General features: G+C 56.6%; 1 protein-coding gene across 3 annotated transcripts; it reads left to right on the top strand.

Annotated features, from left to right (window-relative positions):
- The first annotated feature begins 494 nt into the window (after positions 1-494).
- Positions 495-15,952, top strand: ZNF444 (zinc finger protein 444). Of its 3 annotated transcripts, none has more exons than XM_081030688.1 (5): positions 495-2,679; positions 5,916-6,100; positions 6,298-6,641; positions 10,410-10,491; positions 13,560-15,952. In XM_081030688.1, exons 3-5 carry the CDS (start codon positions 6,330-6,332, stop codon positions 14,144-14,146), a joined length of 981 nt encoding a protein of 326 aa, XP_080886814.1. In that variant the 5' UTR covers positions 495-2,679; positions 5,916-6,100; positions 6,298-6,329; the 3' UTR covers positions 14,147-15,952. The 3 variants fall into 3 exon arrangements, with proteins under 3 accessions (XP_080886814.1, XP_080886816.1, XP_080886815.1); XM_081030690.1 differs by having other exon boundaries at positions 6,298-6,581; XM_081030689.1 differs by having other exon boundaries at positions 495-2,642.
- Positions 15,953-16,618: the final 666 nt, after the last annotated feature.

Genomic DNA, 16,618 nt, shown 5'->3' on the forward strand with positions numbered 1-16,618 from the left:
CCAGCCGGCTGGTGCATGAATCTCCTGGGGGCCTTGTCAAAGTACGGGGGCCACCCCAGTGCCTGATGCAGTGGGTTTCAGGTGGGGGCCGCGATTTGCATTTCTAAGTCTTCCAGGTGATGCTCTGGGTCCTTGACTTTGAGAACCGCTGTTAAAGGCCCGTGAGGCACAGTGGTGTAGCACAGTGGTCACGAGGGGGCATTTGGCTGAGGGTGGGGGCAAAACTTTTATCCCACCTACGGGCACCCAGCCAAGGGGGACATGGGGGCTGAACCCACCTCCTGATCTACCTACAGAGCCCTATGTCCTGCTCGGGCGCCCTTTTCTAATTTGCACAAAGGCACATATAAGCTAGAGGAATCCTGGGTCTAAAGGGGTGCAATTATGTGTTTGCATTGGAGGGTTTTAAGCAAAAGAGTGACACGATCCTATTTAAGTTTTAAGAAGAGCCCTCTGATGAATGGATACACGAAATGGGGTCCATTCATACAACGGAACATTACCGTCTTTTATTATTCCGACACCTGCTACAGGATGGATGAACCAGGAGGACGTGATGAGACGTGAAATAAGCCAGTCCCTAAAAGATAAATACGGCATTATTCCACTTATAGGAAGTCCCTAGAGTTGTCAAATTCAAGGACAGAAAGTAGAATGGTGGTTGCCAGGGCCTAGGGGAGGGAGGAGTAGGAAGTCAGTGTTTAATGTACAGAGTTTCGGTTTTGGAAAATGAAAGTTCTGGAGAGGATGGTGGTGATGGCTGCACAACAATGTGAACGTGCTTAATGCCACTGACCTGGACACTTAAAAATGGATAAAATACTGAATTTTATGTATATTTTACGACAATTAGGGAAAAAAGATCCCTCTGGCTGCTGCATGGAGGATGCACCAGGGAGCAGCAAGGGGAGGAGGCCAGCAGGACACTCTCTAGGGGGCCTGTGCACTTGTTGGGTGAGAGTCATGGGAACCAGGTGACAGGGTGGAGGGCAATGGTCAAAATAAACAAACACAAAGAAACAAACTCATACTGAGAACATTTTGATGGTGGTAGGATGGCAGGGGGGTTGGGAGACTGGGTGAAAAAGGTACAAATTGGTAGTTACAAAACAGGCATGAGCATGTAAAGTACAGCACAGTGAACATAGTCAATACTATTGTGAGAACTATGTGCGGTGTCAGATGTGTATTAGACGTATGGAGGATCATTTCCTAAGGTATATAAATGTGGAACCACACTCTGTATACCTGAAACTAATACAATATTGCATGTCAACTGTTAAAAAATAAAGTCCAAGTGGAGCCGTCAAGTGGGCAATCGGATGTGAGAGGGAAAAAGATCAGCAGGTTCTTGGCACAGGAAAGAGGCCGCTGTGACTAGAAACCATTAGGCAGAAGGGCAGAGGGGCCAGAGAGGTGGCCGGGACCCGGGAGGCCACAGCAAAGCGGTTGGCTTTCTGGAGCAGGAAGTTCTGAGTGAGCCACTAACCGTTTGTGAAACCTGGGGGAAAAGTTACTGTCCATTAGAAGAGTCCTTGTTACGTGCCGGCCATTGTCACCCTTTGCCTTAACAGCAGTGGGGCCGTGGAGGTGCGGGCGGGGTGTCTCATTCTCAACCTCACAATCTACAGCTAGATTTGAATGCAGGTCGTTGTACCAGATGAGGACACGCGGCGTACCGGGGATGACGTCTCCAGGTCCGCGCGGCCTGGGTGAGCCGTGCTCAGGCCTGGAACCAGCGGGATCTGGAGCTGGAACCCATCTCTCGAATTCTTTCCCGCTCTAACAACCAAATATTCTTCCCGTTTCTGAGATGGGGAATCGGTGGCAGTCTCCATGTCCAACGAGGGTACGTGGAGGACGTGTGGTAGGTGGTACCCTCGCCCGATTAACAGAGGGTAAACTGAGGCCAGGGACTTGTGTGTCAGGTTCACACAGACAGAGCCGAACCAGGGCGTCTGGGTCCCGCCCCGACCGCGAACGGACCTGGGACCTTGTTAGTTCGGCAAGGTGGGGGAGGGGTGAAAGGCGACCCATTGTCAAGGAGACGCACCCTACAGGCTCCGATTGGCGCAGAACTCTCGTCCTGGCCCCTCCTCTTCGCCTGCCGATTCCTCGGGTCCAGGGTCCCCATTTCCCGAGTGGCCGGCAGCACCCGGCCTCTTCCGATCTCCACGACAACGCCACTATGGCTCCTCCTCCCGCCTTTGGCCCTCCACGGCTCCCAGGCGGCACATCTACGCATGCCCGGGTCCCGCGCGCGGGCCAATGGGAAGCCTGTATGCGCTCTGGGAAATGTAGTCCAAAGCCTGGAGAGCTAGGGAGCGGCCCTTTGCGATGGCCAATAGGCCGCTCGCAGGCCTGGGTGCATTTTAGGAAGTGTAGTTCTGGCGCGGACGGAGACTTTCGAGGACAGGAGCGCGCGGGACGCCACGGCGAAAGCCAATGGGAAGCCGCCATTGCCGCGAGCCTTCTTGGGAAATGTAGTTCTGGGTGAGACCGGCAAAGTTGGGGGGTGGTTTGTTGCGCGGAACGGACGACTAGATCTCTGCGAGTGTTGTGGGGGAGAGGGACGGAGGAGTTTGGCGCAAAGCCTGCCGGGGCATGGAGCCCCAATGGGCTTTGTGCGCATGTGCGAAGAGGTGAGGGGACTTGGGGGGCCTCGCCTGGGAGAGTGAGGTGAGTGAGGGGAAAACACCGAGAGATGCGGGGCGCGGTTGGACGACCTTTGGGGGGGGCTGGAGGCCGGAGGAGGGAGGGATGGGAGAGGTAGGGGGAGGGGATAAAAAGGGGGTCTGGGCGAAGGGAGAGGTAGGGGAGGAGGATGGGCTCGGGGGAGCGGGAGGGGGTTGTGGATTCCCGAGGTGGACCTCGCAGGTGAGAGTTGCACATGGAGGGAGGGCAATCAGGGAGGGCTTAGGAAGTGGGAGGGAGAGAAGGAAGGGAGGGCGCGAGGGGCGGGGACTCCGGCAGGGGCTGGGGCTGGGCCCCGCCGAGGAGTTTGGGGACCGAGCCCGTCGGAAAGGTTGGAGGGAATACGATTTAGGAGAAGAGCATCGACGTAGACGGGGTGCAGGGCGTCCGTTTTGTGCGCGGTTTTCACGAGCGCACTCTCACTTTTGTAAGTGGTAGGGTTCCTGAGATGAGATCAGTTGCCTGGTTTTCTTTCTTTCTGGAAGCGTACTCACCTCGTTAGCTTGTGCAGGGATTAATTCGTTGATGGGGGTGGGCAGTGCTTCGAGGCTGTGTTTGCTGTTACCCTCTGAGGCCGCCCCCCACCTCTACTCCAGTCAGCCTCCACTCTGTCCCGCTTTTATTTCGTATTCTAACACCCATTCCAACTTATAGCTAGATTTTAATGTAGGTGGTTGTACCAGCGGCATCCCCAGCACCTCCGGAACTAACAGTGATTTCAGTAACTAGCGCTGGGTGAGGGCTTGCTTAGCCCAGGTGCTGTTCTCAAGCACCTGTTTCCTTGTATGTTGAATTCTCACCGCGACTCTTGAGTTAGTATGGTTTTACTGCTCTGGAATGGGGTTTTGGTGTACCTTGTCCAAGGACAAATAATTGGGAGGTGGCAGAGCTGGGATTTGCTCCAGGGCCCTTGTGCTCTGAGTAAATATTTATCCCAGTGGACCAGTGGCTCTCCACCAGGGGCGACTTTGCCCCCCACCCCAGGAACACCTGGCAATACGTGGAGACATTTTTGGTTGTCACAACTGGGGAGATACTACTGGCATCTGGTGGAAAGAGGCCAGGGAAGCTGCTCCACATTTTCATGGCATAGGATGGCTGCCACACACAGAATTAATTATCCAGCCAAGGCTGGGAAACCTGGAGTAGACAGGTGTTCACTGAGTGCTCACTCGGTGCCGGCCCATTTCTGAAAGCCCTTATGGGGAAGGAGCCATTATCAGTCCTGTATTACAGGTAGACAAATTATGTGAGGCGAGTCATGTGTCCAAGGTCACACAGCAGACCAATGGCACAGCTGAAAGTTGGAGCCCAGTGCCAGAGCCCATCTTTTAACCATTTAATTAATCAGCATGTATCATTTTTTTAAAAAACAGGCTGCAGGCCAGATTTCGCCCACAGGCAGCTGCTTGCTGACCCCCCACTCCAGGTCGGGGGCTCTCAATTTGGACTCAGGACTCCTTTATATTTTTAAAAATTATTGAAGGCCCCAAAGCAGAGTTGTTTACAGGAGGTACAGCTTTTGGGATGCATCTTATAAGAAAAGAAAGCTGAGAAAATTTCAAAGTATTCATGCATTTATAAATAGCAGTAGTCAGTTCTTCATGTGTTAATATAAATAACATTTTAAAAATACAAAACAACCATATTTTCCAAAAGGAAGAGTTGGAAACGTTTCTTTGTGAATCTCTCCAATGTCTGAGTTAAAAGAAGACTGCTGGCTCACCTGCTTCTGCATTCAGCTTGTGGCCATCGGCCTCTGAAGACCCCACTGTACACTCAGGAGAAAATGAGAGGCAAAGAGGCAAATAATGTCTTAGTGTCAGGACGACAACAGTTCTGACCTTGCAGGGTCCCCCAGGAAGGTCTTGACATCCCCAGGGGTCCCCAGATCATTGAGGACCACTCTTATAAGCTGGGGTTTCTTAGCCACAGCACTGCTCACATTGGGGAGGGATCACTCTGCGCGGGGGGGGGGGCGTCCTGTGCACGGTAGGATCTGTAGTAGCACCCCTGCCCCTTCCCCCCCAACCCCCAAGGCAGCAGCACCGCTCCTCCTACCCCTTTTCCAACATTCAAAAGTGTCTTCAGACATTTCCAGCCTGAAAGTGGCGGGGGGGGGGGGTCACATTGCCCCTGGTTGAGAACCCTTGCTCTAGGCTCTGTGTCATCCTCATAACTGAAGCCACTACCACATCTGTGTTCCGTCCTTTGGGAAGGTGGAAGAGGAAGTGGAGGGTACAGAGCTTCTTCTGGGATAGAGTGGGGTGATTGCACAGGAAAAATGGGAGAATGGATATAGGGGAACTCGCACAGTCTGCCACATTTCCCAATACCCAAACACGACTGGGGTCCACTAAATATGCTCGGGATGCCATCACAAAATACCGTAGAGTGAGGGGCGGTTTCAACAGCAGACATTTGCTTCTCAGTTCTGGACACCAGAAGTCCAAGATCAAATGCAGGCCGATTCCGTGTCTGGTGAGAGCCATCCTCCTGGCTTATAGATGGGGCTTCCATGCTGTGTCCCCACTTGGCAGAAAGATCGTAGGGACATGTCTCTTCCTCATCTTAGAAGACCATCAGTCCTATGAGATTAGGACCCCACCCTTAGAACGTCATTTAATCCTCCCCCGTTTCATTGATATATAATTGACATAAAACATTGTCTTCATTTAGGTTGTACAACATAATGATTTGATATGTATGTATGTAGTAAAATGATCACCACAATGCTTGTAAGTCTAGTTAACATCCATCAGCTCATATAGTTTCAATTTTTTCCTTGTAATGAGAACTTTTAAGATTTACTGCCTTAGCAACGTCCAAGTATACAGTATTGTTAGCTGTTGTCACCGTGCTGTCCGTTAGGTCTCCATGACATACTCCTCTTGTAACTGGGAGTTTGTGCCTTTGGACCAATTTTCCCCACTCATTTAATTATCTCCTGAAAAACCCCGTCTCCAGAGGCAGTCACGTGGGGGTTAGAGCTTGAACCTAATGGATTTGGGAATCACAGTTTAGCACAGCAGTTAGTAAGGAAGAGACAGAGCGCGGCTTTTGAGCAGCCATCCTGCAGTGGGGGACACGGGTTGGTACATGATCAGGCAAAGCTGTCGTGTACCCGTGGTGCCTATGGTCGCTCACATTTCTGAGCACTGCTGTGTGCCAGGCCTTCTGTAAGTCCTGTGTGTGTTTTCTTGTTTAACCCTCACAACGAGGCCGTGGAGGAGATTGAGGTGCAGTGGTGCCCCGGTCACCCCCAGGAGGGGCTGAGCCAGGATTTGCACCTGTCCTGTCCCAGGAGGGGTTCACAGCCCCCCTTCCTCCAGCACCTGTCGTCTGGGAGACACTTGAGAGCAGCACCCCTCAGCAACCTTCTCAGGCAGCCGTCCGCAGCCACCAGGTGGGTGAGCACTTCATCCTAGGGGGGAAACTGAGGCACAGAGAGGTCACTTTGCCCCTAAGTGGGGTGCTGGGGTGTGCATCTCCGTGGTGTGGTTCCAGACCCCGCACCCCTGCTGTCCTTCCCCCACAGCGGGAAGTGGAGGGTTCCAGAACGTCTGGCTGAGCTCTTACCATGCTGAACTTCCCTCCCCATAGGTGGTGCTGTACCCCAGTGCTCGCCGGCCCCCATGGAGGTCCCATGCCCCCAGCCTGTGAAGCAGGAGGGCCAGGCCGCTGAGGGCCTGGCCCTTGACTCGCCATGGCACCGCTTCCGCCACTTCCACCTGGGGGATGCGCCGGGCCCCCGCGAGGCGCTGGGCCGGCTGCGTGCCCTGTGCCGGGACTGGCTGCAGCCCGAGGTGCACACCAAGGAGCAGATGCTGGAGCTGCTGGTGCTGGAGCAGTTCCTGAGCGCCTTCCCGGCCGACATCCAGGCCTGGGTGTGTAGCCGGCGCCCCCAGAGCGGGGAGGAGGCCGTGGCCCTGCTGGAGGAGCTCTGGGTGAGCCGCGGGTGGCTGGTGGGAGGGCCCGTGCACCCAAGTCCCTCAGCGGCCACCTCCCGGTGGTCGGAAACTTGCCTGCCCCTCGTGGCCTTACTGTCTGCTCTGCAGATGGCCACCCGGCCTCAACTTGGAGTGACACTCTGCTCGTGCTCAAACAAAACAGGCTCCCTGAACCCTGGCATCAAGGGTGTGATGGAGAGTAGGGGCGCTGTAGGGCAGGTACGAGGTCAGACCGGTGGTATAGTATAGATGGAACAGTTCCCAAGACCACCCTCCCTCCTGGCACCCATTTGGGGGTTCCCAAGACCACCCTCACTTTGACAGCCCAGTAGAAGAAGGACTCAGAACTCAGGGAAGGCTGGCGTGCTCACGGTTATGGTTTATTACAGCAGAAGGACGCAGGTTAAATCAGCCCAGGGAGGAGGTGCAGGACCAGGGACCGGGGACTTTCACACTTGGAGCTTCCGGTCTCCTCTCCCAGGGGTGGAGCGGAGGCACCGGGGGCTCCGTGAGCCTGGTGTCCATGGCTTTTGTTAGGGGTCGGGTACATACACACAGCTGACTGCCCCTTGGCTAGCGTCAGTCTCCAGTCTCCCCTGGAGTTGGGCTGCCACAGCACGGCTAAAAGCCCCCAATAAATCCCACTGACCATGTGGTCCTGAGGGGTCGGCACTGGGTACTGCTGTCCTCTGTCTCACAGATGACGATAGGAGGCTCAGATATGTTAAGCAACTTGGCCAAGGTCGCATAGCTAGTTAGGGGGTGGTGGGAGGCACAGAATTAACATGCTGTGGCCCCAGATTCCTGCTTCTGGTTCCTGAGCACCCGTGGCTGCTCTGCCTGTGGACAGTGCTTGGCCTCTGCATGGCAGCGTCGCGTGTCTGTGACCCCAGGCCAGAGCCCCAGGACATCTGTGGGGTCCTGCGGAGCACTGAAGGTTCTTAGGCTTGGGAGTGCCCTAGCATCCCTGGGAGAGCCACCAGCAGTGCTGCTTCCTGGCCCCCACTCTCAGGTGTGCTGACCAAGGAGCTGGGGCGTCTCCATGCTGTGCGCTCGGCCTCCACCTCTCTGAATGGGGGCTCAGGGTGAAGACCGTGTGCTGTCCAGCCCCTTTTGGACTGGCTGGGTGGCTGGTAACTCGCTCAGCGCCTGCAAGCAGGTCTGTGGATAGAGGTATCCAGGGACCTGGTTGGCCTCATGCCAGACCCCAGCCCTACCTGCGCACTCCCGCATCTCCTCCTCTTCTTCACCGTGAAGGCAGGTGGTTTGACCTTTATCCATTCATCCGTTCACTCTTCTTCCATGTTGCCGGGAGTGTAAAGTGGGGCAGCCACGGTGGGAAAGTGTCTAGCATTTCCTCCAAAAGGTTAAACGTAGAACTCAGATGAGATGCCGTGGGAACTTTTGTGTACATCAGCCAGTGGTGAAGCGGGTTTTGCGTAAAGTTCAGGACCCGCTGCCAAGGTTAAGTGAGGATGTACTGCGCACTGCGAGCCCGTAGTTCCACTCCTGGCTGTGCACCCAGCAGAAATGAAAACACGTCCACACTGATCTGTACCCTGTGTGGGGTAAGGGACAGCCAGGCGGCATCACTCGTGATAGTCCCAGAGTAGAAACCACATGTGCACTGGCTGGGGCATGGGAAAGCAAATGCAGTGGTCACAGCATGGACGGTGACTCAGCCCTGAGAAGGGATGAAGCCCCGACACAACATGGATGAGCACTGAGGGCCTGTGTGTACGAGGCCAGTCAGAAACACCGTGTCAGCGTGATTCCGTTTCTCTGCACTGCCCAGACGCTTCAAATCCGCAGACACAGGAAGTAGATGCCTGGTTCCCAGCGACCGGGGTGTGGGGAAGGGTAGTGACTGCTGATGGGTTTAACGTTTCTTTTGGGGAGGATGGAAATACTCTCAAATTGACTGGTGACGCTTGCACAACTCTGGATCTACTAAAAACCACTGACTTGTGTTGTAAAGTGGGTGAATTCTGTGGTACAGAATCGTATCTAAATAAAGCTCTTATAAAACTGTTGGCACCAGGGACACCACAGAAGCAAGACAGGGCAGTCCCTGGGCCCTGGGAGCCTGCCGTCTGGTGGAGGAGACAGGCGAGCACGGACGCGAACAATTGGTGTGATGGGCCAGGCGGCTGCATCGGCGAAGTCTGACATCCCAGAGAGAAATGACACCCACTCCACAGAGACTATCCTCAAAAATAGAAGAGGGCCCGATTCCAGCTCTTTCTATGGGGCCAGCATTCCCCTGATGTCGAAACCAAAGAAGTTACAAGAAAACTATAGGCCAATATCTTAATCTCAAAATACTTATGTTGAGTGAGAGAAACCGGACCAAAACCAACAGACCAGCTGTTCACGGTGTGGTTCTATCTGGGGGAAGTGCTAGAAGACGAAAACCGCTCTAGTCGCAGGAAGCACGTCAGGGGTTGCATTGGGGCGGGGGAACCCCAGCTGTGCGCGAGGACTGTTGCGTGGTAGCTGTACACTCGACTGCCATGGTGGCTTCAGCACATACGTATGTCAAAACTCATCGCGCTGTGTGCGTCACGTGCATGTAATGTACAGTCACCAAACCTCAATAAAGCTAGGAAAAAGGGCGGTATTATTAACAGGGATGTTCCTTGTCAACCTGTGTGTGTGGCTGAGATGGGGGCTCAGCCAACTCCCAATGTCAACAGGATGGCACAGGGTGTTTCAGGCCAGAGCGGAGGTGTGTGAGAGCCTGGCATGCACAGGACACGAGCTGTTTACTGTTGCATGGACTAGACTTCCAGGCGGGGACTTGGCCACAGGTGGGGCTGCAGGGGGTGGCGGCACCAGCGCACGTGGGCGGCTGCAGAAGCAAGCCACAGGCCAGCACCTGCGGCCCCATCACACCTGTGTAGCCCGAGCGGCCAGGAGTCGGTTCACAGCCACAACTCACCCATCCTGCCACAGCCCAGATAGTGGGCATACATCCCAAACAACGTGCTTTTACAGAAGGCTCCAGAAGCTTCCTGCTGAGTCCTCTCCCCAACTGGTAGAATGTTGGCATCGCTGATTTTCACCCTAACCATTGCTTTAGTCCAAAAACGTTTGAAACAAGTAAAATGTGAGGAAGTGGCTTGGATTCAGACAGCTACTGAGTCAACGCTCCATGGGCACCAGGAGAAGTCTGGGCTTCACTGCGGAGCAGGGGCTGGAGGAGCTACGACGAGTGTCCATGCACCGGGAATTGCCTCAGCTTTTTCTTTAACCTTCCTTGCTGGCACCATTTGCTTGGGGCTGTCGCCGCTCAAGCCAGGAACAGTCCCCTTCTGAGCGTGCTTAGTTTTTCCCGAGTTAGAAGTAGCTGTCATGGTTTTCTCCTGCGTTTTGTCGAGCAGTTTGTGAAGGGTGGTAAGAGGCTAAAGCAAAATTCCAACGAGGCGTGTCAGTTGTGTAACGTCACCCCCACCTTTGTGGCTTAAAACGTAAACATTTGTCATCTCACGCAGGGTCTGTGCGTCAGGAAGTTGCAGCGGGTCTGGCGCAGGATCTCTGAGAGATTGCCACTGTCACCTGAAGGAGGGCCCGGGGCTGGAGGGTCCGACCTGCAGGGGCTTCCTCAGCGGCCCCGCCATGGGAGAGCTGGGCGTCCAAGACAGCCGGCGTCCCCATAGCAGGAGTAGGACTCACTGGCTGCTTCAAGGTGTAGGGCAGAGGAGGAGGAAAATGGAGGCCCGCACTCAGGTTTCTCACTTGCGAATGTGGTCTCTCTCATTTCAGGGACCTGCGATGAGGGCCCCTCAGGACGTGACAGAAGGCTCTGGGGTCGGCCTTGGAAAAGAAGAAGCGGGGATGATCTCAGGTGAGCAGCTGGCCAGGGGCTCCCACACCACTGGCTTTCCCAGCCCTGGGGTTGGGGGTAGGGGGCTCGCCCTCCTGCCCATCATTCATTTGTTCAGGCCTGGAGCTGGGGATGAATCAGACACCCCCCTCCCCGGCGCCCCTGCACTGGAGGGCACAGCAGCTGGGGGGTCAGGCAAAGCCCTGCAGCAGCCCTGTAGATAGGGAGCATTGCCTGCCATCTAGAGCCACAGAGGCCAGTGCAGAGAAATGAAACAGCTCGCCCGAGAGCAGGTGCTGGCAACACCAGGATTGCACCTCGAGACATGTGCCTATGGTCTCAGCAAGGTGCTGCCTCCTGCACCTGCACAGAGGCATAGGAACACAGCTCACTGGCTCCCATTCAACCATGCTCTTCCCTCTCTGGGCACCGTGACCAGGGCTCAGCATCCCGTGCCAGTCACCCAGGCCTGGCACACACACACCAGCCCTTGGCGCTGGGGTTGGAGCCAGCTCCATCCAGACGACACTTTAGGGTGAGGAAGGGAGGTCAAAGAAGGGACCAGATGTGGACGGCAGAAACCTGACATGTCTGCCAGAGGGAGACTGATGATCTGGGAGTCAGCATGGAGCCAGTGCTGGGCGTAAAGGTGTGGAGGACAAAGCAGCTTGACGGCCATCTCAAGGTCACATGCGGAAGCAGGAGGATGGAGTCCATGGAGAGGGAGGGACCAGAAGAGGATGAGGGGGTCACGGAGGACAGGGATGGGAGGATGGAGGACGCAGGGAGGACAGGGACGGGAGGATGGAGGACGCAGGGAGGACAGGAACATGGGAGGACGGAGGACGCAGGGAGGACAGGGACAGGGGAGGATGGTGGACGCAGGGAGGATAGAGACGGGAGGATGGAGGACGTAGGGTGGACAGGGACGGGAGGATGGAGGACGCAGGGAGGACGGACGGGAGGATGGAGGACGCAGGGAGGATAGAGACGGGAGGATGGAGGACGTAGGGTGGACAGGGACGGGAGGATGGAGGACGCAGGGAGGACGGACGGGAGGATGGAGGACGCAGGGAGGACAGGGACAGGAGGATGGAGGACGCAGGGAGGAAGGGGACGGGAGGATGGAGGACGCAGGGAGGACGGAGGACGCAGGGAGGACGGACGGGAGGATGGAGGACGCAGGGAGGACAGGGACGGGAGGATGGAGGACGCAGGGAGTAAGGGGACGGGAGGATGGAGGACGCAGGGAGGACAGGAACATGGGAGGACGGAGGACGCAAGGAGGACGGACGGGAGGATGGAGGACGCAGGGAGGATGGAGACAGGAGGATGGAGGACGTAGGGCGGACAGGGAGGGGAGGATGGAGGACGCAGGGAGGATGGGGACAGGGGAGGATGGAGGACGCAGGGTGGATGGGGACGGGAGGATGGAGGATGCAGGGTGGATGGGGACGGGAGGATGGAGGATGCAGGGTGGATGGGGACAGGGGAGGATGGAGGACACAGGGTGGACAGGGATGGGAGGATGGAGGCCACAGGGAGGACAGGGACAGGGGAGGATGGAGGACGCAGGGTGGATGGGGACGGGAGGATGGAGGATGCAGGGTGGATGGGGACAGGGGAGGATGGAGGACACAGGGTGGACAGGGATGGGAGGATGGAGGCCACAGGGAGGACAGGGACAGGGGAGGATGGAGGCCGCAGGGAGGACAGGGACAGGGGAGGATGGAGGACGCAGGGAGGACAGGGACAGGGGAGGATGGAGGACGCAGGGAGGACGGGGACAGGGGAGGATGGAGGACGCAGGGAGGACGGGGACAGGGGAGGATGGAGGACGCAGGGTAGATGGGGACAGGGGAGGATGGAGGACGCAGGGTGGACGGGGACAGGGGAGGATGGAGGACGCAGGGTGGATGGGGACAGGGGAGGATGGAGGACGCAGGGTGGACAGGGATGGGAGGATGGAGGACGCAGGGGGACAGGGGCCAAGGTTATGTTTGGGAGTAGTTTTTCAGGTCCTGCCTGAGGAACACCATACAAGCAAAGCTGGAAGGCCTTGTAAAGTACAAGTGTGCCTGTGAGCCTGGGAAGGAGGGTCAGAGTTCTCTGGTATTTCCTGCAGGAGGGCAGGTCATGGAGCCAGCAGGGTTGGGCAGGTCCCCTAGACCAGCCTCTGGGCTCTGTGCCCTCCTCCTTCTGTATCCGGCACAAGACAGAGGTCCTCTGACTGTGGTGTGTCAGGTTGAACCAAGTGTATGGTTACATTGCTCAGCCCCAGTCCAGGCACTGGGGACAGATGGCAGCTGTTAGTATTGCTGTTTTTATCATGCCTGTCCTAGTGTTAAAAACGTGTTGCTTATCTCCCTGCATTTCCGTAGAACAGTTTGAAAACGTGGAGAAACCAAATACATGGTTCATTAATTCTTGTTACCCATCCACCCATTTGTCACGGAATTCCCACGCAGATGCCTGCCTGCTCCCTCGTCCACTGTAGTCACCCACCCACCTTTCCTTCACCCCTCAGTCTGCCTTCCTCCTCATCCTTTCATCTTCCTCCCCATTACCGATTCTCCACCGTCCATCTATTCACCTGCTCACCTACCAATCCATCCACCATCCACCATCCACCATGCATCCATCTGTCCATCCGTCCATCCATCCATCCATCCATCCATCCATCCATCCACCATCCACCATCTGTCAGTCACCCATCCATCAACCAATTACTCACGTGCTACCCATGTCTTGCTCCACCCACCCATGCACCTGCCGACCTGCCATTCGCCCGTCAGTCCACCCTACACCATCTCTTCACCTGTGTGCTGTACCACTTTCCCCACCTGTTCACCCACCGCCTCCCACCCACGCATCCATCTGCAGGTCTGTTTAGTGGGCACTTACTGTGCTGTGTGGATCACAGGGACGAATGAGAACCCACCCAGTGTCCCCTGGTGTTGAGCTCCGTCCCTGCCCCAGCTCTGCCCTTCCTACCCATGACAGGTGGGCACCGCACCGCGGCTAACCCCTGCGGGACTGCCCTCCTCCCTGCCCGGAGCCACCGCCCTGACTGCGCCTTTGCTTGGCAGGAGACGCGGCCTCGGGGGCTGAGGAGCCGGCGACGGGGGACACCCAGGCCCTGCGCCCCTATAAGCAGGAACCAGGCAGCCCCCCGCCGGCCCCGCCGGCCCCACCCGCGCCGGGCCTGCCTCCCTTCCTGGCCGTCCCGGGCACCGCGTCCTGCCCCGAATGCGGCAAGGCCGCGCTGAAGCCCACGCACTTGCTGCGCCACCGCCAGAGCCACTCGGGCGAGAAGCCGCACGCCTGTCCCGAGTGCGGCAAGGCCTTCCGGCGCAAGGAGCACCTGCGGCGCCACCGCGGCACACACCCCGGCGGCCCCGGGCCGGCCCTGCGCCCGCTGCCTGCCCGCGAGAAGCCGCACGCCTGCTGCGAGTGCGGCAAGACCTTCTACTGGCGCGAGCACCTGGTGCGCCACCGCAAGACGCACTCGGGCGCGCGGCCGTTCGCCTGCTGGGAGTGCGGCAAGGGTTTCGGGCGCCGCGAGCACGTGCTGCGCCACCAGCGCATTCACGGCCGGGCGGCGGGCGGCGCCGGCGGGCCGGGCGCGCCAGGTCCCGAGGGCGGGGGGCCCTTCCCACCCTGGCCGCTGGGGTAGCCGCTCCGCCCTCCGTGGCCCTGCCCCGCAGCCCGCCTCCAGCACCCGCTTCTCTCCGCCCTCCCCCACCCGGTGTTTGAACTGTCCGGTGCCCTGACATCCTGCATTCCTTCCTAGCTCTGTCCCAAATCTCACTTTCCTGTTGGAGTCTCACCTCCTGCCCCCCCAGCTCTCCCATCCTCTGAAAAGGTGCCTCCACATTTCACCCTCCCCCCAGTCTCCCCCTTTTTCCCTCTCCACCTATCCCCTGCCCTGGGGGATGAAGGGGAACAAGGCGGGCCAGGAACACAGAAGAGCACAGGGCAAGACCAGCAGGCAGGCTCCTTGATGGAGAGAAGGCTAAAGGAAAGGGACTGGGTCTTGCTCCTAGGAGACCCCCCCCAGGACAGATTGGGGGACAGGGAAGGGGCCTGGCAGTGGACTCCTTGGTCTCGGTTTTCTCTGCACCCAGGAAGGCATGAGATGGGCAGAGATGCCTGCTCTGGGAAGCGCGTTGGAGACAATTCACCAGCATCTGCAGAGTAATAAAGTCACTGATGAGGTGTGCAGACCAGAGTCCCAGGTTCTGTCCTAGGCGCCACCCTCCAGGAGCAGAGTGCCTGGGGGAGGGGCTCTCTGGGACCCACACAATGCGGGAGAGGCCTGGGGAGTCTGGGTTTAACCCTAGTGCAGTTCCTGTACTTGAGCCAAAGACAAAGGATTCTGTGAGAGGTGACAGGTCACCCATGTCTGGCAGCATGGGAGACGCTCACACACGTTGCTTATCAACCCCCGCCTACTCGGCCCAGGAAAGATCATCCCACTTCCATCTCAAAGCAGGCAGGAGGCTGGCAGAAGGACTCAGCTCAGTGCAAGGCTAGCCCGGGTTTGGTCTACCCAACTGCTTCCTGGCTGCAATAATCTTAGGTCAACACCCCTCAGTTTCCTCATCTATGAGTAATAGTGCCCACATCTCTTGCTAAGAGTATTACTTGGAGTAGTTGACCCCATTTCATAGGGGACCCCCAAATATTACTGTCAGTAGGACTCTTGGGTGACCCATTTTGGCACTCCTGGCGGCCATCACTCTGAGGCCCTCTGGAGGTGGGGTGAGAGGGTGCTGTCTCACCCCTGGTCCTCAGTTTAGCACAGTGTTGGGTCCAGGCCCTGGTTCCTTCTCTCCAGGGTGATGCACCAATGTCTGGCCAGTAAACCCCAGGCCATGGGCCATGTCCTAGCTGCAAGGGAGTCTGGGAAAGCAACTAGCTAGACTGTCCAGTGTCTACAGCCAGAGGCTGGCCCCACCTGTTACCGTGGACTTGAAAGGGCCCACTCACGTGTGCGCATCCAAGCCAAAATAAGATACGAACAGAAGTGTGCAGCAAAGCAAAAGTTTAAGGAGTTGGCGCCTAGTCCAGAGACACAGGTGAGCGAGTGCTCTCAAAAACCTGGCTCCCCATGGCCTCTAGTGGCCAGGCTAGGTAAGGGAAGAATCATCATTCATGGTTGCTATGATAGTTGGGGTCATGGACTGTAGTGAGTTGTTGGGGCTAAGGCGGGGCAGTTGATCATGGCTCCAGGTCCTGTTGTCATGGCTTGTTTGGTCCAGTTTTCAGGGCATGCAGTACGTGGGGCCATTCCACCTTCTTGAGTCTGGAGCTGGAATATAACTGAGGCCAAGTTGTTACCTGTGACTAAAACCTTATTCTAGTTTGAGGTTTGGCTGTTGTGTCCTAGTCATGGTTGATAGACCTGAAGCTTTATTATTTTTTTTTAACTTTTAATCTGCAATTTTTTAATAAAGCATTTTTTTCCAATTGGGGAATATTGGGGAACACTGTGTTTTTCCAGGGCCCATCAGCTCCAAGTCGTCCTTCAATCTAGTTGTGGAGGGCGCAACTCAGCTCCAAGTCTAGTTGCTGTTTTCAATCTTTAGTTGCAGGGCGTGCAGCACACCATCCCATGCAAGAATTGAACCAGCAACCTTGTTGTTGAGAGCTCGCGCTCTAACCAACTGAGCCATCTGGCTGTCCCTCCCCATTCCCACCCCCGAAAGCTCAGCGGCAGCTCCTTGTCTTCAATCTAGTTGTGGAGGGCACAGCTCACTGGCCCATGTGGGAATCGAACCAGCAACCCTGTTGTTCAGAGCTGGCGCTCCAACAAACAGATATCTGGCTGCCCCTGAAGTGAGTCTGAGCTGACCAGAACCCAGTGTCCTAAGGGCTTAATGATTCAAAGGAGCACACATACAGCATACATACAGGTAGGAGGGTTTAGGGAAAGAATGCAGGTGAGTTATAGTTCTACCAGGATAAACAAAGCTAGCTTGGATTAAAACAAGATGTGTGCTAAAGAAATGAAATTCACATGCAGTTACACTTACAAGTCTCATGAGGTAGGAAAGTGCCCAGGGAGCTGAGGGAGGTTTGGGTGCCAGGCAGTCTCAAGGAGGGACAAGCGACCACCAGGGTGCCCAGACAACCCCCCCCCCCA

Source organism: Rhinolophus hipposideros, assembly GCF_964194185.1.
Source record: "Rhinolophus hipposideros genome assembly, chromosome: 21".
Classification (NCBI taxonomy): domain Eukaryota; kingdom Metazoa; phylum Chordata; class Mammalia; order Chiroptera; family Rhinolophidae; genus Rhinolophus; species Rhinolophus hipposideros.